This window comes from Hemitrygon akajei, unplaced genomic scaffold (assembly GCF_048418815.1).
Source record: "Hemitrygon akajei unplaced genomic scaffold, sHemAka1.3 Scf000054, whole genome shotgun sequence".
In the NCBI taxonomy this organism is placed as follows: domain Eukaryota; kingdom Metazoa; phylum Chordata; class Chondrichthyes; order Myliobatiformes; family Dasyatidae; genus Hemitrygon; species Hemitrygon akajei.
The window spans coordinates 907,116-934,486 of record NW_027331940.1 but is presented as its reverse complement, the minus strand read 5'-3'; the positions used below and the strand labels follow the sequence as shown (position 1 = coordinate 934,486).

Here is a 27,371-nt window from a genome sequence, read left to right as displayed (position 1 = left end):
AACATCAAAAGATTGCCCTGACACAAACTGATGAAATGCCTCACAAGGAAACAAAATGCTGAGCAATTCTTTTTCAATCTGGGCATAACGTGTTTCTGGATCAGATAATGAACGAGTTGCATGTGCCATTTGTAGCCATTCCTTATCATGTTATGATCATTTTCAACATCAGTAGATTCCCCAGTGGGAATCGGAATGAAAATGTTTGAACATCAGGAAGTCCCGCTCGGAGCGGATAGTTCAAAGGTTAATTTATTATCAAAGCAGGTATCCGTAAACAATTCTTGAGCTTTTTTTCTTCTCCGGAAAACCACGAAAGTCGTTCAGAGAGAAAAATCAAACTCCCACCTCAACCCCCGCATCAAAAAGACAGCATCCCGATCATCAAACCCCCAAAATCCACCCCTCCCGCACAACAGGGAACAATATCGTCGACCGCCACCCCCCCCCCCGCAAAAAAACAACCCTACCCCGCACAACTGCGGAGGAGCCGATGTCACCAGTGTAGAGGCGGCCGCGTCGGGAGCAGCGGACACAACGGGCGACCCCGGAAGATTCACAGGTGAAGTGTCGCCTCACCTGGAAGGATGTTTGGACAACGGAGAGAGTTCGACCGTCCGGCCCTTTCACTGTGACACCCCGAACTCCACATCAAATCCGTCCAAACGAATCTGGGTGAAATTTAATGACCAATAAATATAATTCCTCTCAGCGATCAGCTGTCTGAGTGATTCCCTGACTCTGAGAGGCAGGGGTATCTATGGTCCACACTGTCAGGGTGTTGAGTTTACTAGGAGACAAAGACTGCAGGGACGAGAGGTTTTCTGTTGACTAATACAGTGTGTGTGGACCCCGCTGGCAATTCTGGTGTTGTGACCCGAATCGAGACAAACACCACGCTGCCCACTCCACCAACAACACGGCACAGCCGGACACATAACAGGGGACTTTACATCCCACAACACTGGATTCAGTGATGAAACCCGTGATTAATGTTGTTGTCCCACCGAAAAATCCATTAAAGTGCTTTTAAATACGAGCGCTCCCCACAGGTGACGTCACACAACTCCCTCCCCCCCATTCGCCTGACGTCACACATGGGCTCCCCACACCGGGATCTGCCCTGACGGTCGCGGTGTGTTACGTCACCCACGTGCTGCTGTGCTCGAGCTTTATCGGTTTAACGGCTGGGCTAATAATTAAGTGTTTATAAACATCGACTGATTTAACTGAAACCCGCACATTTCCTGTGTGGGTCTGAATTGTGTGTCGGGATGGGATGGGAATCGAAATTATAACCCTGAGAACTCTGTGACCTGGGGGTGGCTGAAAAGGGATCGGGGAAGATATGGAGGGAAAAACTAAATACGTGTCTGGTGTAAATATGGAAATAATATAGGGAAATAATGAAATAATTTGGGAAGTGCGGCGGTGGGTCGGGCAATATGTGAAGCGGGAGGAACAGTCACCGAGTCACGTGATCCTGTTTTACCGCCGATCGTCAGCATTTTCCGAGGCTCCGCCCAACGCCCGTGACGCAATAAGCAGATTGCGCATGCTCACATTCCCGGTAAAGGCAGTGCTGTTTTTTCGTTCTTTGTGAAAGCGGGACGGCGGTGAGATCGGGATCGGGAGGGGGTTCTCGCCCCCTTGGACGGGGTGCCGGAGACGGATTATTCTCTGCGGGGCAACACCAACAATTTCCCTTCGGTGAGTATTGAAGCCGGTCCCGAGCGGGGAGGTCTGACGTTGGGTGGTGAGTTAACTTTCCCGAATTCAAACAAGATCAAGCCTGCAGATGCGGGAAATGCGAGCAACGCGCACAAAATGCTGGAGGAACTCAGCAGGCCGGGCAGAATCTAGGGGAAGAATACAGTCGACATTACCGGCCGAAACCCTTCGGCAGGACTGGAGAATAAAAGGTGGGGGTGGGGAGGGAGAGAGAAACACAAGGTGATCGGTGAAACCTGAAGGGGGAGGGGATGAACTTTCCCGAACTGGCGGCCTCGCCTCGCTTCCTTCACAGAATCTGCCGGGGTCGGTCCGGGTCGGTCCGCTCAGCCCCTGTTGTTCTGGTCCTATTAGCACGATGAAGTAAAACATGTTTCCCTATTGTTACTGACAGAGAGTTGTACAATTTGTGTTCCGTGTGTTATCTGAATGTAATTGCCTGTGATGCTGCCACAAGTCAGTGTTTCTCTGTTCCTGCACCTTCCCGTACTTGTGCACTTGGCAATAAATTCAACAGGTCCTGCGAAAAGTCAGTGAGATTTGATTAGTGATGATCATCTTGGCAGCTCGGTAGGTCGAATGTATGAGACAGTACACTGTTAAATGCAAAACCCTGAACAGTGTTGATGATCAGAGGGATCTTGGAGTCCGAGATCATCGCTCCCTGAAAGAGTCCGCACAGATTGATCGGGTGGTTAAGAAGGCAAATGGCGTGGTTGTCTTTATCATTGAGTTCAAAAGTTGGGAAGTTATGTTGCAGCTTTATAAGATTAATTAGGCCACATCTGGAGTGTTTTATACAGTTGTGGTCGCTCTCATTCTCTGAAGGATATCGGGGCTTTGGAGAGGGCGCAGTAGAGGTTTACCAGGATATTGCTTGGAATAGAGGGCCTGAGCTATAACGGGAGGTTGGTCAATCTTATGTTGTTTTCTCTGGAGCCGTGCCGGCTGGGGTGAGACTGAATAGACGTTTATAAGATTACCAAAGGATTAGAAGCAGTGTCTCAGAAAGGCAGCGTCCATTATTAAGGAACTCCAGCACCCAGGGCATGCCCTTTTCTCAATGTTACCATCAGAGAGGGAGATATAGAAGCCTGAAGGCACACACTTAGTGACACAGAAACAGTTTCTTTCCCTCTGTCTTCTGATTGCCGAATAGACATTGAACCCTTGAACACGACCTCACTTTTTAAATATATAGTATTTCTGCTTTTTGCATGATTTTTAATTTATTCATAGAATAACGGAAAACCTACAGCCCAGTATAGTCCCTTCAGCCCACAAAGTTGTGCTGACATGTTCCTGCCTTAGAAATTACTATGGTTACACATTGCCCTCTATTTTTCTAAGCTAGTTTTTCTCTATTTTCCTCCGGTGCCGCCAGGTACATCCAAAAATCTCTGAAAAGAGCCTATCATGCCCACCTCCATAACCATTCCCGGCAGCCCATTACACCACTCTCCACCTCTCTCTGACTAAAAAAACTCACCCCTGATATCTCCTCTGTACCTACTCCCCAACACCTTAAACCTGTGTCCTCTTGTAGTTACCAATTCAGCCCTAGAAAAAAGCCTCTGACTACCCACATGATCAATGCCTCTCATAACCTTATATACCTCTTTCAGGTCACGTCTCATCCTCTGTCGCTCTGAGGAGAAATAGCCGAGTTCACTCAACCTATTTTCATAAGGCATGATCCCCAATCCAGGCAACATACTTTTAACTCTCCTCTGCAGCCTTTCTAAGATTTCCACATTCTTCCTGTAGTGAGGTGACCAGAATTGAGCACAGTGGAGTGTGACCAGGGTCCTATATAGCTGCAACAAAAACTCTCGGCTCCTAAACTCAATCACACAATTAATAAAGGTCAATGCACCGTAGACCATAGAGTCAACCTGCATATCAGACTTGAGTATCCTATGGACTCGGATCCCAAGATCCCTCTGATCCTCCGCACTGTGAAGAGTCTTCCCATTAATGCGATATTCTGCCATCATGTTTGACCTAACAAATTGAACAACTTCAAACTTATCCGGGTTGAACTCCATTTGGGACTTCTCAGCCCAGTTTTGCATCCTTTCAGTGTCCCACTGTGACCTCTGACAGCCCTCCACACTATCCACAACACTCCCAACATTTGTGTCATCAGCAAATTTACTAACACATCCCTTCACTTTCCCATCAAGGTCATTTATAAAAATTACGACGATCAATGGTCCCAGATATACATATACTGTAATTTTTTATTATTTTGTTTTTTTTTTCTATATCATGTATTACATTGAAATGCTGCTGCAAAGTTAACAAATTTTACACCACATGCTGGTGATAATAAACTTGATTATGAATCTGAGTGGATAGACGATATATTTTTCCTGGGGATTGAAATGTCTAATACACTTAAGGTGAGACCAGATGTAAGCGACAAGTTTGTCTCTTTCCACAGAGCAGTGGGTAGCTGGACCCTCTGCCTGGGGTGGGAGACCCCCACCAGTCACGTGATCCTGTTTGCCCCTCCCATTTATCCGCAGATGTAACAATCTCTTCACACATGCTCACTGTCTCCGGGTGGGTGGTGTTTTCCTTTCTGCTCAGTCTTCAATGTTTAATGTTCAGTGAGTTTTGTTCATAGTAACATTTAATAGAAATGTTTGGTTCTCCTTTTTATTGCTAATCGGCTTCATTGTCTTTCATGTTAAAGTTAGACATGTGGTGAGAGATTTATTGGAAGAAAAACCCCAAATGGAAGCAAACCATGACTGAAGACGAGGGAACAGCAACAAGTGAACCAGCCCGAGGATTGAGAGCACCAACTGGAGAGATCCCATCTGACTCAGAGATTCCAGTGATTCAGTCAGGAGAAAGTTTGGTGAGTCTCATTTACTCAAACACTGGTCCTTTAGACATTACATACCTGCACAAAGGAAGGTAGGAAATAGTTGGAGTGAGACTGAATGTGCCCAGAAGTAACAGTTATGCCTCTGCCAGACCCATTTACAATCACTCCAGGTCTGGTAATGTGCTGCCAGCAGCCCAGCCCTTTGAAATCACTCCCATTCCTGCACAGTGGTTACTCAGTTCAAGATCTTGCATCTCCTGAAGTAGCTTTTGGTCAGTTCTGAGTGGGGAGAGGGAAAGAGAGGGGAGGGTTTATACTGACTGTCTTTCAAAAAGAGTAATTGTTTGAACTTGCTGCAAACTCTCTCCCCATACCCTGTACTTTCTCACTAAATTATTGACATAGAAGACAAGTAGCAATGGGTGTAACCCCAGGGAATGTCACTAAGCACGGGACTCGAGTCCAAGAAACAGGCAGTCACCATAACACTCTGCCTCCTACCACCCAGCCATTCCCAGACCCTGGGGCTCTGTAACAAACTCAATGTTAACAGGAAGATTACTCACTGATTAAGATGATGAGAGAATTGTGGCCTCCTGAAAGGATACGCGAGCTGAGCTGTCTGATTCATTGGACCAGATCCACCCTCGTTGACAACGTAATTTACCCCTTGCCCATCCACCCAGGTCGTGTTACTTCCGATCACCCGCAGTACCCCAACCACCCTCCGTCCCCCCAGTGGCCTCACACCCTTCTGACCATTCACCCCACACCGACACATAGACAGGCCCCCTTCACCCACATCCACCCTCCCAGCTTGGGGAACCAGAGCAAACTGATCCCGCAATCCTGACTCAGTACAAAACTAAAACCAGGGATGCAAGACTGGAGAGCCCGGAGCCTCCAGCTGTCCGGCTCGGTCCCGGCCCTTTCCCACTGCAACCGGCCCTCGATTTACACAAACCCGAGATTAACACCTTCCTCCCCACTACCTGAACAGGAGAAACACCCGCATCAGCTGGGGTTGGCATTGCACTGCGATTTGCAGCAGGTTCCCGTATGCTGTGAAGCTCCCCCCGTCAGATATGTAGACCAGAACCGTACGTGTTAAGACTCCCCACTGTCGGATATGTAGACCAGAACCGTATGCGTTGACTCTCCACTGTCAGATATTGAGACCAGAACCGTACGTGTTAAGACTCCCTGCTGTCGGATATGGAGACCAGAACCATACGCGTTAAGACTCCTCGCTGTGGGATATGTAGACCAGAACCATACTGTTAAGACTCCCCGCTGTCGGATATGTAGACCAGAACCATACTGTTAAGACTCCCCGCTGTCGGATATGTAGACCAGAACCATACGTGTTAAGACTCGCCGCTGTCGGATATGGAGACCAGAACCATACTGTTAAGACTCCCCGCTGTCGGATATGGAGACCAGAACCATACTGTAAAGACTCCCCGCTGGCGGATATGTAGACCAGAACCATACTGTTGAGACTCCCCGCTGTCGGATATGGAGACCAGAACCATACGTGTTAAGACTCGCCGCTGTCGGATATGGAGACCAGAACCATACTGTTAAGACTCCCCGCTGTCGGATATGTAGACCAGAACCATACTGTTAAGACTCCCCGCTGTCGGATATGGAGACCAGAACCATACGTGTTAAGACTCCCCGCTGTCGGATATGTAGACCAGAACCATACTGTTAAGACTCCCCGCTGTCAGATATGTAGACCAGAGCCATACATGTTAAGGCTCCCCGCTGTCGGATATGGAGACCAGAACCATACTGTTAAGACTCCCCGCTGTCGGATATGTAGACCAGAACCATACGTGTTAAGACTCCCCGCTGTCGGATATGTAGACCAGAACCATACTTTTAAGACTCCCCGCTGTCGGATATGTAGACCAGAACCATACTGTTAAGACTCCCCGCTGTCGGATATGTAGACCAGAACCATACTGTTAAGACTCCCCGCTGTCGGATATGTAGACCAGAACCATACTGTTAAGACTCCCCGCTGTCGGATATGTAGACCAGAACCATACTGTTAAGACTCGCCGCTGTCGGATATGTAGACCAGAACCATACTGTTAAGACTCCCCGCTGTCGGATATGTAGACCAGAACCATACTGTTAAGACTCGCCGCTGTCGGATATGTAGACCAGAACCATACTGTTAAGACTCCCCGCTGTCGGATATGTAGACCAGAACCATACTGTTAAGACTCGCCGCTGTCGGATATGTAGACCAGAACCATACTGTTAAGACTCCCCGCTGTCGGATATGTAGACCAGAACCATACTGTTAAGACTCGCCGCTGTCGGATATGTAGACCAGAACCATACTGTTAAGGCTCCCCGCTGTCGGATATGTAGACCAGAATCATACATGGTAAATGTCAGGGCATGGAATGTGATTAATGACCCTACAACAGGGGACTGAATAAATAGTTAGTCTAACAATTCTAATCAGACACACCATCTTCTCACCTTTCTCCCTCATCCCTGGCTACTTACCCCGTGTCCCTCACCACTCCCTCCTCACAGTCCCTCTTCCTCATAGGGCCCTCTACTTCAGCCCTCCCTTCTTGCTCCCTCTCTCCCTCACTGTCTCGCCTCTCCCATACCCCTTCCTTATCATCGCCCCTGTCAATCATCCTTGCTTCCTCACCGACTCTCTCCCTCTCCCTTCCCTCTTCCCTATCCCTCTCAGTTACGCTGCTACTCAACCAGCCTCCCACTCTCTTTCGCCCCTTTCCTCACACTCTCCTTCTTTTTCACCTCTCTCTACTCCTCTATTAGCAAATAGTACTCCTCTCTTGTGTCTCTCTTCACCTACTCACTCTCTCATGCCTCTCTCTTCATTTCTCTCACACTATCTCCCCTTCTCCCCTTCTATCCACTCTGTTTCTCTTCCTTTTCCATTCTCTCTCCCATCCCACAATCCCTGTCCCTACCCCTATCATCCGCCACCTCACTCTCAATCTCAGTCACCCTCTGCCTTCTCATCTCCATCTCCTCCTCTCTCACGCACCCTCTCACCTCAACCAAACTTTTCTCTCTCACTCAGTCACCTCCACCACTCTGTAACCTCCTCCATTTCCAGCTTTCTCTCTCTCTATCTCTCTCCCGACATTCCACCACCCCCACTCTCCCAAACACTCTCACTGCTGGCTCCCGTATCCCACATTGTTGGCCCCTCTTTCTCACCCTCTAAATCTACCAGTCACCGCTCACATTCTCCCTCTTCACTCTCTGTCAGTCCTCCTCCTCCTCCCCCTCTCTCCCATCACACCCCGTGCTCTCCACCCCATCCCATACAGTGCTTTGCAAATGGTTAGGCACCACTGGTCAAACTTCCTGTTACTGTGAATAGTTAAGTGAGTAGAAGGTGAACTGATCTCCAAAAGTCATAAAGTTAAAGATGAAATATTCTTCAACATTTTAAGCAATTTAGTGTATTATTTCTGTTTTGTACAATTTTAGAGTGAGAAAAAGGAAAGGAGCACCATGGAAATGTTTGGCCACCCCAAGAGATTTGAGCTCTCAGATAACTTTTACCAAGGTCTCAGGCCTGAGTTAGCTTGTTAGGGCTATGGCTTGTTCACAGTCATCGTTAGGACAGGCCAGGTTATGCAAATCGCAAAGCTTCATAAATACCCTGACCCCTCAAACCTTGTCCCAACCATCAGCAGCCATGGGCTCCTCTAAGCAGCTGCCTGGCACTCTGAAATTTAAAATAATGGATGCTCACATAGCAGGAGAAGGCTATAAGAAGATAGCAAAGTGTTTTCAGGTAGCTGTTTCCTCAGTTCGCAATGTAATTAAGAAATGGCAGTTAACAGGAACGGTGGAGATCAAGTTGATGTCTGGAAGACCAAGAAAATTTTATGAGAGAACTACTCATTGGATTGCTAGAAAGGCAAATCAAAACCCCTGTTTGATGTAAAAAATTCATTCAGGAAGATGTAACAGACTCTGGAGTGGTGGTGCGCTGTTCTACTCTGCAGTGACACCTGCACAAATATGACCTTCATGGAAGTGTCATCAGAAGAAAACCTTTCCTGCATCCTCACCGCAAAATTCAGCGTCAGAGGTTTTTCTGACATTGAGGGAGAGGTTGTTTTCTTGACACCAGACAGATGTTGTTCAGACCTCAGATACAGTCAGCAATCAAATGCTTGAACATGGTGCGATGGATGTGTTGAGCTGTGGAAATCACGATGGAAGAAGCATCGTAGGAAAGCCAGATGAGCCCAGGGCAAGGAATTATGATATCGTAGGCATTACTGGGAATTGGTTGCACCCAACAGTCTGAGGGATTTAGAGGAACCAATTTGTAGAGAGTTCATAGACTATACCAAGTAACAAAAGTTGATATAGCAAGTGATTTTAACTTTCCATATATTGACTGGGACTCCCATACTGTAAAAGGACTAGATGGGGTAAAGTTTGTCAAATGTACCCTTAATCAGTACGTAGAATTCCTGATGTAGAAGTGTGCAATAAGCTGTTAGGAAATGATCAGAGCTGGTGACAGAAATTAGTGTATGTCAACACCTTGTGTATAGTGATCATAATGCCATGAGATTCCAAGAAAATATGGAAAAACAGAGGCCTGGACCTCTCTTGAGATTCTAAATTGGAGAAAGATCAATTTTTATGGTATTTTCAAGGATTTGACAAGTGTGGATTGGGACAGGCTGTTTTCTGGCAAAGGAGTATTTGGTGAGAGGGAGTTCTTCAGAAGTGAAATTCTGAGGGTGTAGAGGTTGTACGTGCCTACCAAAATAAAAGTTGAAAGGTAACTGGTGCAGGGAACGTCAGTTTTCAACAGGTATTGAGGCCCCAGAAATTTTGTTCCTCGAAATTCCTCAGGCTGTTGGGTGCTACCAAGACACATTAATGACTACAATATCATATTTCCACACCCTGAGCTCATCTGACTTTCTTTAGTTGTCTTTTGTTGGTTTCTGAAAGCTTCCCAATAGTTTTTGCTCTTTTGTTTGCCCTCTCTTTGGCTTTTATGTTGGGTTTGGCTTCTCATTTCAGCCACGGTTGTGTCCTCCTGCCTTTCCATTGCTTCCACTTCTTTGGGATGTATCGATCACTCAGCTCCCGAGTTGCTCCCAGAAACTCCAGCCATTGCTGCTCTGTTGTCACTCCTACCAGATTCCCCTTCCAGTCAGGTTTGGCCAGCTTCTCTGTCACAGAAACATGGAGAAGGTCAGAACAGAAACATGCTCACTCTGGACGATCAAAATGGTAATCTATACAGGAGACAAAATAGATGGGGGAGGTTTTAAATAGTAGTTTTGCATCTGTATTTACTCAGGAGATGGACACAGAGTCTGTAGAGGTAAGGCAAAGCAGCATCAACTTCATGGACCTGTACAGATTACAGAGGTGGAGGTGTTTGCTGTCTTTTGGCAAATTAGCATGGATCAATCCCCAGGGCCTGACAAGTTGTTCCCTAGGACCCTGCGGAAGACAAGTGCAGAAATTGTTGGGGCACAAGCAGAGATATTCAAATCTTCCTTAGTGACAGGTGAGGTACTGGAGGATTGGAGGACAGACAATGTTGTTCCGCTGTTCGAGAAGGGCTGTAAGGATAAACAAGAAAATTATATGTTGGTGAGCTTGACATCAGTAGTGGGAAAGTTATTAGAACATATGTGCAGGATCCGGATATGTAAGCATTTGGATCGATGTGGTCTGACTAAGGATAGACAGCATGGCTTTGTGCATGGTAGGTCATGTCTAACCAATCTTACCGAGTCTCTCGAGGAAGGTATCAGGAAAGTGGATGAGGGCAAGGCAGTGGATGTTGTCTACATGGACTTTAGCAAGGCACTTGACAAAGTCTCATATGGGAGTTTGGTCAAGAAGGTTCAGTCACTCAGCATTCAAGATTAGACAGTAAATTGGATGAGACTCTTTGGGAGAAGCCAGAGCGTGGTAGCAGATGGTTGCCTCTCTGACCGGAGGCCTGTGTCTAGTGGTTGCCACAGGGATCAGTGCTGGATCTGTTGTTGTTTGTCATCTATATCAGTAGTCTGGATGATAAGATGGTTAGGGATCAGCAAGTTTCTGGATGAAACCGAGACTGGGGATTCAGCGGACTGTGAGAAGACTATCATGGCTTGCAGTGCGAACTGGACCAGGTGGAAATATGGCTTGAGAAATGGAAAATGGAATTCAATGCAGACAAGTGCGAGGTGTTGCATGTTGGTGGGACCTACCAGGGTGGGTCTTACACAGTGACTGGTCGGACATGGAGGAGTGTTGTTGAAGAATGGGATCTGGGAATACAGGTCTATATTTCACTGAAACTGGTGTCACAGTTAGATAGGGACAGAAAGAAAGATTTTGGCACATAGTCCTTCATAAACCAAAGTACTGAATGGTATGTTATGTTGACTTTGTACAAGACATTGGTGAGGCCTAATTTGGAGTATTCAGTGCAGTTTTGGTCAGCAACCTACAGGAAAGATATAAAGACTTTGAAAGAGTTCAGAGAAAATTTGCAAGGATGTGGCCAGGTCTGGAGGACTTGGGTTATAAGGAGAGATTGAACAGGTCAGGGAACGTAGAAGATTGAGGGGAGATTTGATGCAGTTATACGACTATTTAGAGGTTTATAGATACGGTAAATGGAAGCTGGCTTTTACCACTGAGATGGGGTGGGACTACAACCAGAGGCCATGGGTTAAGGGTGAAAGGTGAAATGTTAAGGGGAACATGAGGGGAAACTTCTTCACACAGCCGGTAATCTGGGTGTGGAATGAGCAGCCAGCACAAGTGGTGCATACGAGCTCGATTTCAACATTTAAGAGGTTTGTGTAGGTACCTGGATGGTAGGGGTACAGGAGTAGAAAGTTTAAATAGTTCAACACAAACTAGATGGGCCAAAAGGCCTATTTCTGTGTTGTACTTTTCCATGACTGTGACAGAACCTTAAATAATACTAATATTCACTCAAATTCATTTTAACAGCTGTGCAGACCAACCATATATCTTGAGTCGGAGATATTTAAGGAAAGGTACCTCAATTCCGGAGTCTCTCCGGTTAGCGGACGATTTCCCTCCATGCCTCTCTGACGTCATGGGCAACCACATACGAGGCAAGTATGCCATTGCCTTCTGCCGGGTGAGTTTCCAAAGAGATCACCAGCTGGTAACCCAGCACGGATGGAAAGCGTGCAGGGGAGCTGGCTGGATTCGAACTCAGGACCTTTCGTCCCGAAGTCTGGCACTGATGCCACTACGCCACCAGCCAGGTCAGGAGATATTGACATGGCATTGAAACAGTGGCACTTTAAATTAACATTACATAAAGGAAAACCCTAACGGCACATCAACAAAGGCTATTTGCATGAGAGGGTTTCTGTTACAGTGGGGCCAGGCATCCTTGCAGCTCAGTGGGAACAGGGTATAATGTGAATGGACAGGGTCAAACCGAGCCAAGTCTCAGATTGGAGATTCCAGAAATGCCCCATTCTTATAGAGCATCAGAGAGTTTGAGGGTCATTCCAGACACCAGCACTGTGTAGAGTTAGAAGGTGATTTCTCTCTCCAACTTGGGTTGAACCTCACTGTAACAGTGTGATGTCAGATCACACCTTGGCAACTCAAGTGATCTAATCTCAAATATTCTTCTTCACCCACTGATGGATTTTTAAATCTTTTTACAGGTTAAAATCGACAAGGAATTTGTCTATGGGAATTCAAACGCAACACACCAGTTGTGCTGTCTCTGTCTAGATATTTAAGGAGCAAGGGATTCAATCAACCATCCTTCCTGCTCAGACTGTTGGGAGGGGTTCACTCAGTCATCTGACCAACTGGCGCATCTGTCATTTTACACAGGGGAGAGGCCATTCACCTGCTCAGACGGTGGGAATGGATTCACTCGTTAATCTCAACTGAAGTTACATCAGCAAGTTCACACTGGGCAAGGCCATTCACCTGTTCTGTGTTTGGGAAGGGATTCAGTCAGTCATCCCATCTGTGGACACACCAGTCAGTTCACACTGGGCAGAGGCTGGTCATCTGCTGATTTTTTGTGGAAGGATTCACTCGGTCATCTGACCTAATGGCTCACCAGCAGGTTCACACCAAGGAGCGGCCATTTACCTGCTCAGACTGTGGGAAGAGATTCACCTACTCATCCCAACTCAAGTTACACCAGCGAGTTCACACTGGTGAGAGGCCATTCACCTGCTCAGACTGTCGGAAGGGATTCACTCAGTCATCTCACCTACTGGCACACCAGTCAGTTCACACTGGGGAGCGGCCATTCACCTGCTCAGACTGTGAGAAGGGATTCACTCATTTATACAACCTACAGTGTCACCAACGAGTTCACACTGGGGTGAGGCCATTCATTTGTTCAGACTGTGGAAAGGGATTCACTCGATCATCTATCCTACTTGCACACCAGCGAGTTCACACTGGGGAGCGGCCCTTCATCTGCTCAGAATGTGGGAAAGGATTCACTCAGTCATCGGAACTACTGGCACACCAGTCAGTTCACACTGGGGAGTGGCCATTCACCTGCTCAGACTGTGGGAAGGGATTCACTTCATCATCTGATTTACAAAAACACAAGTCAGTTCACACCGGAGAGAGGCCTTTCACCTGTTCAGACTGTGGGAAGGGATTCACTCAGTCATCCACACTGAAGGTACATCAGCGAATTCACACTGGAGAGAGGCCATTCACATGCTCAGACTGTGGGAAGGGATTCACTCAGTCATCTCACCTACTGAGACACCAGTCAGTTCACACTGGGAAGAGGCCGTTCACCTGCTCAGACTTTGGGAAGAGATTCTCTCAGCTATCTCCACCAAATGTGCATCATTGAGTTCACACAGGGGAGAGGCCGTTCACCTGCTGTCAATGTGGGGAAGGATTCACTCAGTAATCTAACCTTGTGATACATTACAGGGTTCACACTGGGGAGAAAGTTTTGATAAGCTGCATGCTGGATATTTGTCCATCACCGTTGCTGAATGCAATTTCGAGAGTGACTGTCGGTGCTGAACTCTGCAATTATTGCTGCTGCTCACCACACCCAGTTCTGCACCCTGGTCACTGGGCATGGGAGGAGTTTCTTCTGCTGCACATTCACCTTTAATGGGACTGAAGTTTAATACTCTGGATATGTGACAAATAAATCAGTTCTATATTAAACTCTGTCTCCGGTACTTAGTGAATTTATAACACACCTAGTGTACAGTAGAGAGTCAACTCAGGCTTGCTGGACCCTGCCAGTTATTCTGTTCCATCACAGTACTTTTAAATCCTCCCCTGTTGTTCATCTCCTGCTCTCATGTGGTGTTGGGTTCCAAACAGTCACCACTCTGTGGGTGAAGAGGTTTCCCTTGAATTTTCTGCAGACTGAAGAAGTCGAGCTGCCTGCAGTTCTGTCAGAGATGTTCTTCGCCCCTCAAATCTCTGGGCTGAGGAAGAATGACATTGAGGGTTAACCTCCTTATTCAGGGCTCATTTCCACATTATGGGTCATTTTCAGGGCAGAGTTTGGGGCTCTGGACGATGGTCAGGGTACGAATGTACGATGAGGTGTAGGGAATCAGCAGCGGGGCATGGCAAAGAATGACAGATTAGCAATGCTTGGAAGCTGATAGACAGAGAAAATCTTCTGTTTGTCTGACTGATGACGCAAACAATACCTGTGGAGAGGTGATCCACTGGTCGAGGAATATGCCTGTGTTGGGAATGGTTTTATCTATTGACGGAGTTGTTCCTGCTTGCTTATCCTGTAATATTATTAATGGTTCTTCCAGCATTTTTTGATAAAAACAGAAGTGGGGTCATATAATACAGCAAGAAAACTGTGGGAAGTGAGAGGATTGGAAAGCTTTTACATAACCAACAGGAGACAAATAAAAAAAAAACACAGGAGAGACAAGATGAAAAATTAAGGTAAGTGAGCCAATAATATCAAGTATCAAAAGTTGTTCAGATACATAAAGAGTCAAAGAGAGGCAAGAGTTGATATTGTACCGCTGGAAGATGATGCTGGTGAGTTAGTAATAGAGCAAAGAAATAGCGGTCGAATGTAATAAGTATTTTGTGTCAATCTTCACTGTGTAAAACACTAGCAGTATAAGACCATAAGACATAGGAGCAGAATTAGGCCATTCAGCCCATCAAGTCTGCTCTGCCATTCTATCATGGTTGATCCCGGTTCTCACTCAACCCCACGCACCTGCCTCCTCGGCATATCCTCTAATGCCCTGATTGATCAGCAAACTATTAGCTTCTGCCTTAAATGTACCCACGGATTTGGCTCCCACCACCATCTGTGTCAGTGAATTCCAGATGTTCACTGCTGTCTGACTAAACAAAATCCTCCGTAACTACTCTGAAAGGTCGCTCCTCAGTTTGGAGGCTGTGCCCTCTGTTATGGCTACCCCCACCATACGAAAAGTCCTCTCCTCATCCTCATCCACCCGATCCAGACCTTTCCACATTCGGTAGGTTTCAGTGAGATTTACCCCACACCACTCACATTTATTAAACATATGTCAGTGCAGGAGTACAGGCCCAAGGCTGGCAAACGCTCCTCATATCTTAACCCCTTTATTACCGGAATCATCTTCTTGAACACCCTCTGGACTCTCTCCAACAACAACACACCTTTTCTGAGATATGCATCCCAAATACTCTCAGTGCGGCCTAAGTAGTATCTTATAAAGTACCAGCATCATCTCCTTGCTTATAGATTCTACTTCACTTTAAATAAATGCCAGCATTGCATTTGCCTTCTTTACCATAGGCTCAACCTGTAAATTAACCTTCTGGGAGTCTTGCCCGAGGATTCATATTTCCTTCTGTACTTCTGTTGTTTGAACCTTTTCCCCAATCAGATAATAGTTCACTATTGTTCCTTTTGTCAAAATGCATTATCGTACATTTCCCAGTATTGTATTCCATCTGCCACTTTTTTGCCCGTTCTTGAAATTTGTCTGTGTCCTGCTGCAATCGGATTACTTCCTCAGCACTACCAACGCCTCCACCTATCTTTGTATCATCCACAAACCTTGTCACAAAGCCATCAGTTCCATTATCCAACTCATTGACAAACTATTTGAAAAGTAGCAGTCCGAATACTGACCCCTGTAGACCACTAGTCCCTGCTAGCCAACAAGAAAAGGCCTCTTTTATTCCCACTCGCTGCCTCTTGGCTGTTAGCCATTCCTCTGTCCATGCTAGTATTTCCTCTGATTTTTATCCTGTTAAGCAGTCTCATGTGTGACACCTTATCAGATGCCTTCTGAAAATCCAAGTAAATGATATCCACTGCCTCTCGTTTGTCCATCCTCCTTATGACTTCCTCGAAGATCTGTAACAGACTTGTCAGGCAAGGTTTCCTTGTACAGAAGCTATGCTGGCTTTGATTTATTATATCATTAGTCTCCTAGTACCCCAAAACCTCATCTGATATTTTAGACTCAAATGCTTTCCCAGCCACTGAGGTTCGGCTAACTGGACTATAATCTGCTTTTTTTTTCAGTTGCCTGTTGCTGGATTTTAAAAGAAACCCAATTATCTAACTTCCTACTCACTTTTGCTACATTATATGCACTTTCCTTGGCTTTTATACAGTCCTTAACTTCCTTTGTCAGCCGTGGTAGTCTAGCCCTGCTGTTTGAGAACTACTTCTGCCGGACATATCTATCCTGTACGTTATGAACTATTCTCAGAGACGTCAGCCACCTGGGGAATCACCTCTCTCATGCCTCTGTAATACACTTTATTCCATTGCCATACTCCGCATGTGACCTATGCTTCTCCCTCACAAGTTGCAGTGGGAATTCATTCAAATTAAGATCACTGCCTTCTAATGGTTCCTTTACATTATCCTCCCTAATAAGATCTGGGTTATTAAAAAACACAAAACTAAGATAGCAGTTCCCTGAGTAGGCTCAACCATCAGCTGCTCTAAAAAGCCATTTTGTACACATTCCATCTCTTGCGATCGGACACAAATCTGACTTTCCCCATTCTCCTGCAGATTGAAGTCACCCACTACAATTGTGTCATTAAATTTATTGCATAAATGCCAAACATTCAGCAGTATCTGGGACAGAAGTGAGGATACATGCTTTTACCAAGGAGAGAAGGTGTTTTTGAAGCAAAAAGGCCTGAAGGTAGATAAGATTCCCGGACCAGAAGGTGTACACCCCAGGGTTCAGAAAGAGGTAGCTGAAGAGACTGTGAAGGCATTAGAGTCAAAGAACACTACAACCCAGGCAAACCCCTTTCAGCCAAACTAGTCCGTGCCAAAACATTAATCTGCCGAGTTCCAACAACTTCCACCTGGACCATAGACCTCCATATCCTTCTCATCCAGTGACCTAAGCAAATTTCTCTTAAAGATTACAATCGTCCCTGCCACTTGCTCTGGCAGCTCGGTGCACACTCTCCCCGCCTCTGAATGAAGAAGTTCCCCCTTAGTTTTCTCTTCAAGTGATGAGTAATGATCTATCAGAAATCACTAGATGTTGGAATGGTTCTGGCGGACTAGAAACTTGCCAATGTCACTCCACTCTTTAAGAAGAGAAGGAGGCAGAAGAAAAAAAAACAATGGACAACAAAGGTTTTGCTTCCTGAAAACCTTTAGGTGTATCTTATGAATTTTGGGCTACTGATCATGAAAATCACCATGGAATTTCCCTATCACGCACCATTTTTTGAAATCGCTTATGTTTATTATTTCAATTCATAATTCAGGTCAATTAAAATGTTGCCTGCAATGTAAGCTGGAAAGTTTCCTATCTTGTTCAGGCGTGCTTGGGCATACTGAGCCGGCGCGGCTGCTGCAAGGCAGGACAGGTTTCAGTAATAATTATTGGGTTCAGGACTGTAAGGATGGAATTTGCTATCACCAGGCAGAGGAAATAAAATCTATGAAAAATTTTTCCCAGAATAACTGATGCCAAGGTTAAGGAAAGCATTGTTATTGGTCTACAAATCAAACAGGTCATCAATGACAGGCAATTTGAAGAATTTCTAGTGGGACTGGAGAAAACTACATGGAAGGCATTCAAGGAAGTTGTTGAAAATTTTCTCGGCATCAACAGAGCACCAAACTTCATGCAGCCGGTTGAAACCATGCTTCAAGCATATAAAACCATGAAATGCAACATGTCACTAAAGATTCATTTTCTGCATTCACATTTGGACTTCCTCCCTGCAAATCCTGGTGCTGTTAGTGACGAGCATGGTGAAAGTTTTCACCAGGACATTGCGGTCATGGAGAAAAGATACCAGGGCAACTGAATCCAGCAATGCTGCAAATTAGTGTTGGGCACTTAAGCGAGAAGCCTCAGACACTGAGTACGAATGAAAATCATTAACCAAATATTTTTTACTTGGTTGCATTATTGCAAAGCAGCAGCACCATTATGCAATTAAAGACAATATGTTCAATAACAGTTAATTTGTCGTTTTTCCAAATTCCTGCGTGATACAAGTAGTCTTAAATTATATTCGTGTTAATCTACAAGCAGTTTATCATAAACAAAAAAATTCAGAGGAAGCAACACTTTTGAAAAAACAAAATTGTTGTCCAGTGAAATTATAGGACAGTGAGTCTGATCTCAGTGGTCAGGAATATGTTCGGGTGTATTAAGGGTGAGTTTTTTGGGTACTGTAATTGGGGAGGCATGATGAAGTAGGACAAAGTCAGCAGAATTCCTTCGCAGGGAATCGTGTGTGACAAGTCACTTGCAATATTTTGAGGAAATAACAGGCAAGATAGATAAAGCAGAGGCAGTGGATGTTGTTTGCTTGGATTTTCAGATGAGCTTTAACAAGGTACCCCATCCAAGGCCGATTGAGAAAGTAAGGAGGCAACGGATCCAAGAGAACATTGCTTTGTGGGTCCAGAACTGGCTTGCCACAGAGGACAAAGAATAGTTGTAGTCGGGTCATATTCTGCATGGAGGTCGGTGACTAGTGGTCTATTACTGCTGGACTAGTGGATGACTCCCATCCACTCCATAAAGTACTGGTTAGGCACAGAAGTACATTCAGCCAGAGACTCATTCCACCGAGATGCAACACTGAGCGTCAAAGGAAGTCATTCCTGCCTGTGGCCATCGAACTTTACAACTCCTCCCTCGGAGTGTTATTCCACTTGGAATAATTTATTTATTATTATTTAATTATGGTTTTATATTGCTATATTTCTACACTATTATTGGTTGGTGTGACTGTAACAAAACCCAATTTCCCTCGGGATCAATAAAGGATATCTGTCTGTATGTCTGGTGTGCCTCAGGGAACTGTTCTGGGACCTCTACTCCTCGTGATTTTTATAAATGACCTGGATAAGGAAGTGGAGGGATGGGATAGTAAGTTTGCTGATGACACAAAGTTTGGGGGGGTGTTGTTGATAGTGTGGAGGGCTGTCAGGGGTTACAGCAGGACATTGATAAGATGCAAAACTGGACTGAGAAGTGACAAATGGAGTTCAACACTGATAAGTGTGAGGTCATTCATTTTGTTAGGTCAAATATGATGGCAGAATATAGTATTAATGGTAAAACTCTTGGCAGTGTAGAGGATCCGCGGGATCTTGGGGTCCGAGTCCGTAGGACTCTCAAAGCTGTTACGCAGGTTGACTGTGTAGTTAAAAAGGCATAAGGTGCATTGGCTTTCATCAACCGTGCGATTGAGTTTAAGAGCCAAGAGGTAATGTTGCAGCTATATAGGACCCTGTTCAGAGTCCACTTGGAGTACTGTGCTCATTTCTGGTCGCCTCAATACAGGAAAGATGTGGAAACCATTGAAAGGGTGCAGAGGAGATTTACAAGAATGTTGCCTGGATTGGGGAGTGTGCGTTATGAGAATAGGTTGAGTGAATTCGGCCTTTTCTCTTTGGAGCGATGGAGGACGAGAGGTGACCAGATAGAGGTGTATAAGGTGATGAGAGGAATTGATCGTGTGGATAGTCAGAGGCTTTTCCCAGGGCTGAAATGACTAACATCAGAGGGAAAGTGTTTATTACACAGAGAGTGGTGAGTGTGTGGAATAGGCTGCCGGGGGCGGTGTTGGAGGCTGAACCGATAGGGTGTTTTAAGAGACTCCTGGACAGGTAGATGGACCTTAGAAAACTAGAGGGCTATGGGTAACACTAGGTAATTTCTAAGTTAAGGACATGTTCGGCACAGAATTGTGGGCTGAAGTGCCTGAATTGTGCTGTACGGTTTCTATGAAGATGCATTTTGTGTCAATAACTGATTTGGAAATGTTGGATTTGGTCTCTTAGCCAAATAGTGGACACAGTTTGGGAACAACTGGGTTCCAAGTATTGGTCCCTACAACACCCACTGGGACATCTTACAGGCCCAGGAAGGGTCTTTAAACAGACGGACTACCAGCACAGACGAAGACCACTCGGCCCCTCCAAACCGTCCTGTCATTCAATAAGTCCTTGGACTGGTCCATTCGCCCCCCACTTTGCTCGGACCATTGGCCCCACTTGTAGGTCAATAGACTGCCGGTTTGACCCCCAATGTGGTGAATCCCTCTGCTCGCCACCACTCCATCTTTCCAATAAAATGCACCCCCTTCCTTCCCCTGCTGGGTTCATTCCCTCCATCCCCGGGGATTCGGCCAGTGTTCTCCTCCTACCTCTCAGCGATACATCAGACTCCGGCCGCAGGGGACGCTTCAGAAGCGGGAAGAAATGAAAAGAAATCAAAAAGCGGGACATTTACTTTGAGGTTTATCCCGCCGAGGAAGCGGGGGAGACGATCTCTCGGCTGTTTCGCCTGTACTATTGGGTGTAATGAGTAATTGACATCGCTTCGCACCAATGGAAATAACGCAGCACCTGAATCCTCTGTTTCTCTGGGGGCCATAATTATAACCGTTGCTCTACAGATCCCACTGAATAAAGTTGAAATTTCAAAGTTTAAGTCTGAAAAGGGAGAGATTAAAGGCGGACAGAAATCGACTGTGTCTTACATGTCCATGAGCGAGAGGCGGAGTCCTGTGTTAAATGTTTAACCATCACGGTGACTGAAGGCAGCTGCAGGTTCATGAGGGACTGTTACTGTCAGATTCTGCAGTTCTTGCGGCTGCTCATCGCACCCAGGACTGAACCCTGGTCACTGAGCATTGGAGGAGTCTGTTCTGCTGATGTTAGCCTTAAACTAGACTGGTGTTTAATATTGTGGATCTGTGAAAGATAAATCAGCTCTGTATCAAGTCCCGTGTCTCAGGTACTTACTGTCTCTACCACACTCACGAAGCAAACTAGGGAGGCCACTCGGCCCATCTGGTCCCTGCCCATATTTCTGTTCCATATCAGTATATCAAAATCCACCCTTGCCGTTCCCCTCTCACTCTCCCTGAGATGACAGGTTGCCCACCATGTAACCTACTCTAGAAAATGCTTAGAAAATGCCTACTGCATAGCCACCTATTTTCCTAAGCTCCATGTACCTATCTAAGAGTCACTTAAAAGACCCTATTGTATCCGCCTCTACCACCGTCGCTGGCAGTGCATTCCACACACACACCACTCTTTGCTTTAAAAATCTTAGCTCTGACATCTCCTCTGTACCTACTTCCAAGCAGCTTAAACCTATTCCCCCTCGTGTTAGCCGTTTCAGCCCTGGGGAAAAGCCTCTGACTATCCACACGATCAATGCCTCTCATCATCTTATACACCTGCATGAATTCCCTGCATGATTTTCTCCAGGCTGAATAAGACGATGAGCTCACCGTGGTTGTGACGTTCTTCAGGGCTCCGGACGAAGTTGGTTAAACTCCTTCTTCCCCGCTCTTTTCAACGTTTTGGGTCATTTTCACCAATTTTAAAGGACTGTGCCTCAGACAGCTGGGTTGTTGGATTTGTTACATAGCAGCAGCAACAGATCACTAACGGAGTCTGGTTTCGATGTTAAAACCACTATCTTTATTAGTATCTACTCCAAATATAAAAGATTAAACGAAATAAACAGAAGTTAACAGTGTAATGCGTATGTATAGCTCCCAAACTATCAAGCTTGGGAAACAATGCTTAAAGTCTTAAGATGGTAAAATAGAAAAGTTCAGTAATCCACGGAAAAAGTGAGTGAGAGGAGAGATTTGTAAATCCACACGAACATGTAGAGAGAAGGCAATTACGAAGAATTCCACACACATTCCACGCTGGGTAAACGAAACAACAGTCGCCGAAGATCTTATCCATCGATAAGTTCTGAAATCCACTTAGAAATATCACCAGTTGCCAGTCACAGGAATATCGTATTCAAGTGGTCACCACAGAACACCCCGATTCCAGGTAAGGGCCAACAAAAGTGATACCACAGGATACTCCAGCAAATCCACACATATGGATGATACGAAGTGACAGTCACACATCCGGTGTGCACTGCGTGCCAATGATCAGATCAACCCAACCTTTTGGGCATGGAAGAGTTGCAGCCTATAGCATTCACACGCTGAAGTTCCAACAGCTTGTCTCCCTCTCCCTCTCCCTCTCCCGCTCCCTCAGGCTGCCGGAGCTTGTGTCTGACGTCACAGCCCCGCCTCACTCAGGCACTTAAAGCGACACTCACAGTAAGCGAACCTGCAGTCTCGCAACACAATGCGCCTCTAAAGTCTGACAGCAGACTGGCGAGTGAGTCTTCGATGGTGCAGAGTCAGAAACCGAAGAGTTGCCAGTCTGAGTCAGGGCTTTGGGGCTGCAAAGAGAGATAGGGTCTAGAGTTTACGAGGAGGAGGAGGAATCAGACCAGCAGGATATGATTACAAAAGAAACATCAGAAACATTTGGAAACTGGTTGACCGGAAAAAAAAGGTGGTTAATTTCTGCAAAATACTAGTGGAAATCAACAGATGAGCCAGAAAATGTGAAGAGGAATAAATAGACAATGTTTAGGCCGAGCCCCTTCAGCATGCCTAGACTGTGTACTCCTCTGCTTAGTTGCTGCCTGAACTGCAGAGTTCCTCCAGCATTTTGTGTGTGTGCGTCTCTGTATTTCCAACAACTGCAGAATCTCCTGTGTTTTTTAACTGCATTTTACTTTGGCATTAGATACACGTTGGTATTGAGTATATTGTTTATGGGAGCCGCTTTCTGCGTTAAAACAGCTGCTGATTTTTCTATACACACGAAAAAAAAATGAGGTATGGACAATGAACCGGTGCTTGCAGAAATGATTAATGGCACCCTAATTACCCATAATGCGGTGCGTTAAAAATTTCGCCGGCCCTAAAGCACAGATGAAATGCGCAGGCGTCAGGCTGATGACGTCCCCGAGTATCACGCATGCGCGCAGTACACAGACGGCCTTAAAAATGTCGGGCGCAGGTAAGATCGATTCTCTCCGTTTTTATATTAAACACCGACTTCAGGACGATTCCTGTGAAATCCGGTCACGGTGGCCAGCAATTCCGGAACAGTCCTGCTCTCTTCCCCCTCTCTCTCAGCCTCACGATCCGTACACGGGCCCCGGGGAGCTTCCGGTTGATGAGGGAATGGGAACCGATGGATCTCTCAGACAGAGCTGAGCTCCAGCTATCTAAATGCAAGGATTAGGAACTCAGAGGAAGGGAACAAAATCTTTTACATCAGCAATAGAGAAAATTACCTTTGTTCTACCTCCAATCACAAAGAAGAGGAAATCTGCAGATGCTGGAAATCCAAGCAACACACACACAATGCCGGCGGAACTCAGCATTAGTACTCTTTTCCATAGATGCTGCCTGGCCTGCTGAGTTCCTCCAGTATTTTGTGTGTGTGTTGTTTGTTGTACCTCCTCCTGTTCTGAACTTTTCTACAGGTGAGAACATGTTTTGACCCATTCTTTCTGGGTACATGATAATATCAAAAACCTTTGCCCTTGGCAACAAGTAACTTTCACATCACAAATGTGCCAGACTCCAATGGGACAGACTACTACCCTTCCCTTCACATTCATTGGCATTGCCATAATCGAGTTCATCACCTTCAGTCATCTGGAGAGGGTTCAAGGGAAATATTTATGTACAACACAGAAACTGCTGTTACCTGTCTGTATTGTGGTGATGCAAAAGTTGCTGGAGAATTTGCAAATGGGAAGAAGTGGAGTGAAATTTGGAAATCTGACTTTTTAAAGCGTCATTTAGCAAACAAGTCACATATGGACAGTGTGCAAAAGCTCTGGCGAGAAAATCCTTCATAACCCGCTATAGGCCTGCTACGTAGTCTGTGTGAGAGTGCAGATGAACTCGATACAAGCCAGAGGAGATCAAAGTTTTTATCGACAGTGATTTGCTAGCTGTGAAAATGAATACCTCTCTATATAAAATTCACTGTGCACACGTTTTTGCACACGGGATTTGATCGAGGTTTTTAAAATGTTGAGAGGGATAGATAGATAGAGTTGACGTGAATAGGCTGTTTCCATTGAGAGTAGGGGAGATTCAAACGAGAGGACATGATTTGAGAGTTAGGGGGCAAAAGTTTAAGGGAAACACGAGGGGGTATTTCTTTACTCAGAGAGTGATAGCTGTGTGGAATGAGCTTCCTGTAGAAGTAGTAGAGGCCAGTTCAGTTGTGTCATTTAAGGTAAAATTGGATAGGTATATGGACAGGAAAGGAGTGGAGGGTTATGGGCTGAGTGCGGGTAGGTGGGACTAGGTGAGATTAAGAGTTCGGCACGGACTAGGAGGGCCGGAATGGCCTGTTTCCGTGCTGTGATTGTTATATGGTTATATATGGTTATATGGTTGTCACTGGGTAAAAAAAAAATACACGGTACATGATTTATGTGCACACTTGTCATTACAAATTAGAGGGGACATTGGTGGGAAGGTGGGGAGACCTCCAGTGTTGTTGATGCCCTCACCTACAAGATATGTATCCAGCTGCATTTTAAGGAGTTGGAACTGTAAATGGATGAATTCCGGATCATCCAGCAGTTGGAGGGGGTGATAGATATGACATGAAGAGAGGTGAGTTACACCCAAGGTGCAGGACACAGGAAACTGGGTGAGAGTCAGGAAGGGAAATGAGGTTAAATAGCCATCACAGAGTACTCTTGTTGCTATCCCACACAACAACAGGTGGAACACTTTAGAAAGTATTGGGGGGATTACCTGGCAGAGGAAAGTCAAAGGAGTGATAGGGGATTCATTAGTTAGGGGAACAGAACAGGAAGGGGACTAATATCCTCGTGGTAAGAGCTCCGAGAGCAAGTGTGGTGGAGGGGGGTGCTGATGTGGTTAAAATGATTTGCAGGGGGAATGGGAGCCAGAATGACAGGACAGATAGTGGAGAGGGTGATTTGAATTGAATTGACTTTCTTACATACATATACATGAGGAGTAGAAGTCTTTACGTTACATCTCCATCTAAATGTGCAATGTGTAATTTATAGTAATTTATAATAAATAGTTTGTGCATAGAACAGTCAGTATAACATAGATATGCAATTGTATCAGCATGAATTAATCAGTCTGATGGCCTGGTAGAAGATGATGTCCCGGAGCCTGTTGGTCCTTTTGCTGTGGTACCATTTCCTGGATGGTGGCAGTAGGAACAGTTTGTGGTTGTGGTGAATTGGGTCCCCAATATCTTTTGGGCCCTTTTTCCACACCCGTCTCTGTAAATGTCCTGAATAGTGGGAAGTTCACATCTACAGATGCGCTGGGCTGTCCCGCACCAATCTCTGCAAGTTCCTGAGATTAAGGGAAGTACAGTTCCCATACCAGGCAGTGATGCAGCCAGTCAGGATGCTCTCAATTGTGTCCCTGTAGAAAGTCCTCAGGATTTCGGGCCCCATTCCCAACTTCTTCAACTATCTGAGGTGAAAGAGGTGCTGCTGTGCTCTTTTCACAACACAGCCGGTACGTACAGACCATGTGAGATGCTTGGCGATGTTTATGCCGAGGATCTTAAAGCTGTTCACCCTCTCAGCCCCAGATCCTTTGATGTCAACAGGGGTTAGAGTGTCTCCATTCCTCCTGCAGTCCACAATCAGCTCCTTTGTTTTTGTGACAATGAGGGGGAGTTTGTTTTCTTGACACGACAGATGTTGTTCAGACCTCAGACAGAGTCAGCAATCAAATGGTTGAGCATGGTGCGATGAATGTGCTGAGCTGTGTATATCACAATGCAAGAAGCATCGTAGGAAAGCCCGATGAGCTCAAGACAGGGAATTATGATATTGTAGCCATTATAGGGGCTTGTTTACACCCAACAGTCTGAGGGATTTAGAGGAACAAAGTTGTAGGTAGATTGTAGGCCATGTCAATAAACAAAGGTTGATTCAGTAAGTGATTTTAACTTTACATATATTGACTGGAACTCCCATAATGTAAAAGGACTAGATGGGGTAAAGTTTGTCAAATGTGCCCTTAATCAGTACGTAGATTTCCCAACGTAGAAATGAGCAATAAGCTGTTAGGAAATGATCAGGGCTGGTGACAGAAATTAGTGATCATAATGCCATGAGATTCAAAGTAAATATGGAAAAAGAGAGGTCTGGACCATGGGTTCAGATTCTAAATTGGAGAAAGGTCAATTTTGATGGTATCAGAAAGGATCTGACAAGTGTGGTTTGGGACAGGTTGTTTCCTGGCAAAGGAGTACCTGTAAGTGGGAGTCTTCAGATGTGAATTTTTGAGGATGCAGAGTTTGTATGTGGCTGCCAAAATGAAAGTTGAAAGATAACTGGTCCAGGGAACCTTGCTTTTGAAGAGAAATTGAAGCCTCGTATATTTTGTTCCTCTAAATGCCTCAGACTGTTGGGTGCTACCGAGACCCATTAATGACTACAAATCATGATTCCATGCACTGAGCTCAGCTGACTTTTTTTGTTGTCTTCTTTTGGTTTCTCGAAGCTTCCGAATAGTTTTTGTTCTTTTGTTTGCCCTCTCTTTGACATTTATGTTGGCTTTGGCTTCTCATTTTAGCCACAGTTGTGTCCTCCTGTCTTTCTAATGCTTCCACTTCTGTAGCATCACTCAGGTCCCGAATTGCTCCAGAAACTCCAGCCACTGCTGCTCAATTGTCACTCCTACCCTTTCCCTTCCAAACAAGTTTGGCTAGCTTCTCTGCCATAGAAACACGGAGAAGTTCAGTAAAGAAACAGGCTATTTGTCCCATCTAGTCAATGCCAAAAAAGCATTTAAACTTGCAGTGCGATCTGGACCAACTGGCAAAATGGTTTGAGAAATGGAAAATGGAATTTAATGCAGACAAGTGTGAGTTGTTGCACTTTGGTATGAACTTTATTCCTTGGAATGTAGAAGATTGAGGGGAGATTTGATTGTGATAGAGGGGCATAGATAGTGTAAATGCAAGTTGGCTTTCTCCACTGAGATTGGGTGGAACTACAACCAGAGGCCATGGGTTAAGGGTGAAAGGTAAAATGTTAAGGGTAACATGAGGGGCAACTTCTTCACACAGACAGTCATCAGGGTGTGGAATGAGCAGCCAGCACAAGCGGTGCATGCAAGCTCGATTTCAACATTTTGTGTAGGTACCTGGATGGTAGGGGTATGGGAGTGTGCAGATTAAATAGTGACAATAATACAAAAATTCACTCTAAGTCCTTTTAACAGCTGTGCGGACCAACCATTCATCTCAGCAGGAATTTTTTATATGGCGTTAAAACTGTGGCACTTTAAGTTAATAATACATAAAAGAAAATCCCAGATGCACATCAAGAAAGACTATTTGCGTGAGACTGTTTCAGTTACTGTGGGGCCAGGCACCCATGCAGTTCAGCAGGAGGGGGGAATAATACCAATG

The 27,371-nt window shown here is 45.5% G+C and overlaps 2 protein-coding genes across 2 annotated transcripts in view; both read left to right on the top strand.

The window, feature by feature from the left end:
- Positions 1-27,371, top strand: part of LOC140721365 (uncharacterized) — a 310,112-nt gene that overhangs the window by 278,060 nt on the left and 4,681 nt on the right. Inside the window, 1 exon segment of the mRNA XM_073036208.1 lies at positions 21,673-21,681. Coding sequence (XP_072892309.1) covers positions 21,673-21,681 — 9 coding nt within the window.
- LOC140721373 (uncharacterized) lies at positions 1,581-13,762 on the top strand. Its single transcript, XM_073036216.1, has 3 exons — positions 1,581-1,710; positions 4,433-4,600; positions 12,277-13,762. The coding sequence occupies exon 3, from the start codon at positions 12,678-12,680 to the stop codon at positions 13,446-13,448; it is 771 nt and encodes a 256-aa protein (XP_072892317.1). The 5' UTR covers positions 1,581-1,710; positions 4,433-4,600; positions 12,277-12,677; the 3' UTR covers positions 13,449-13,762.

Excerpts from the sequence above, each read along its gene's own strand:
- LOC140721373 (XM_073036216.1), top strand. The coding sequence starts at position 12,678 with ATGGCTCACCAGCAGGTTCACACCAAGGAGCGGCCATTTACCTGCTCA.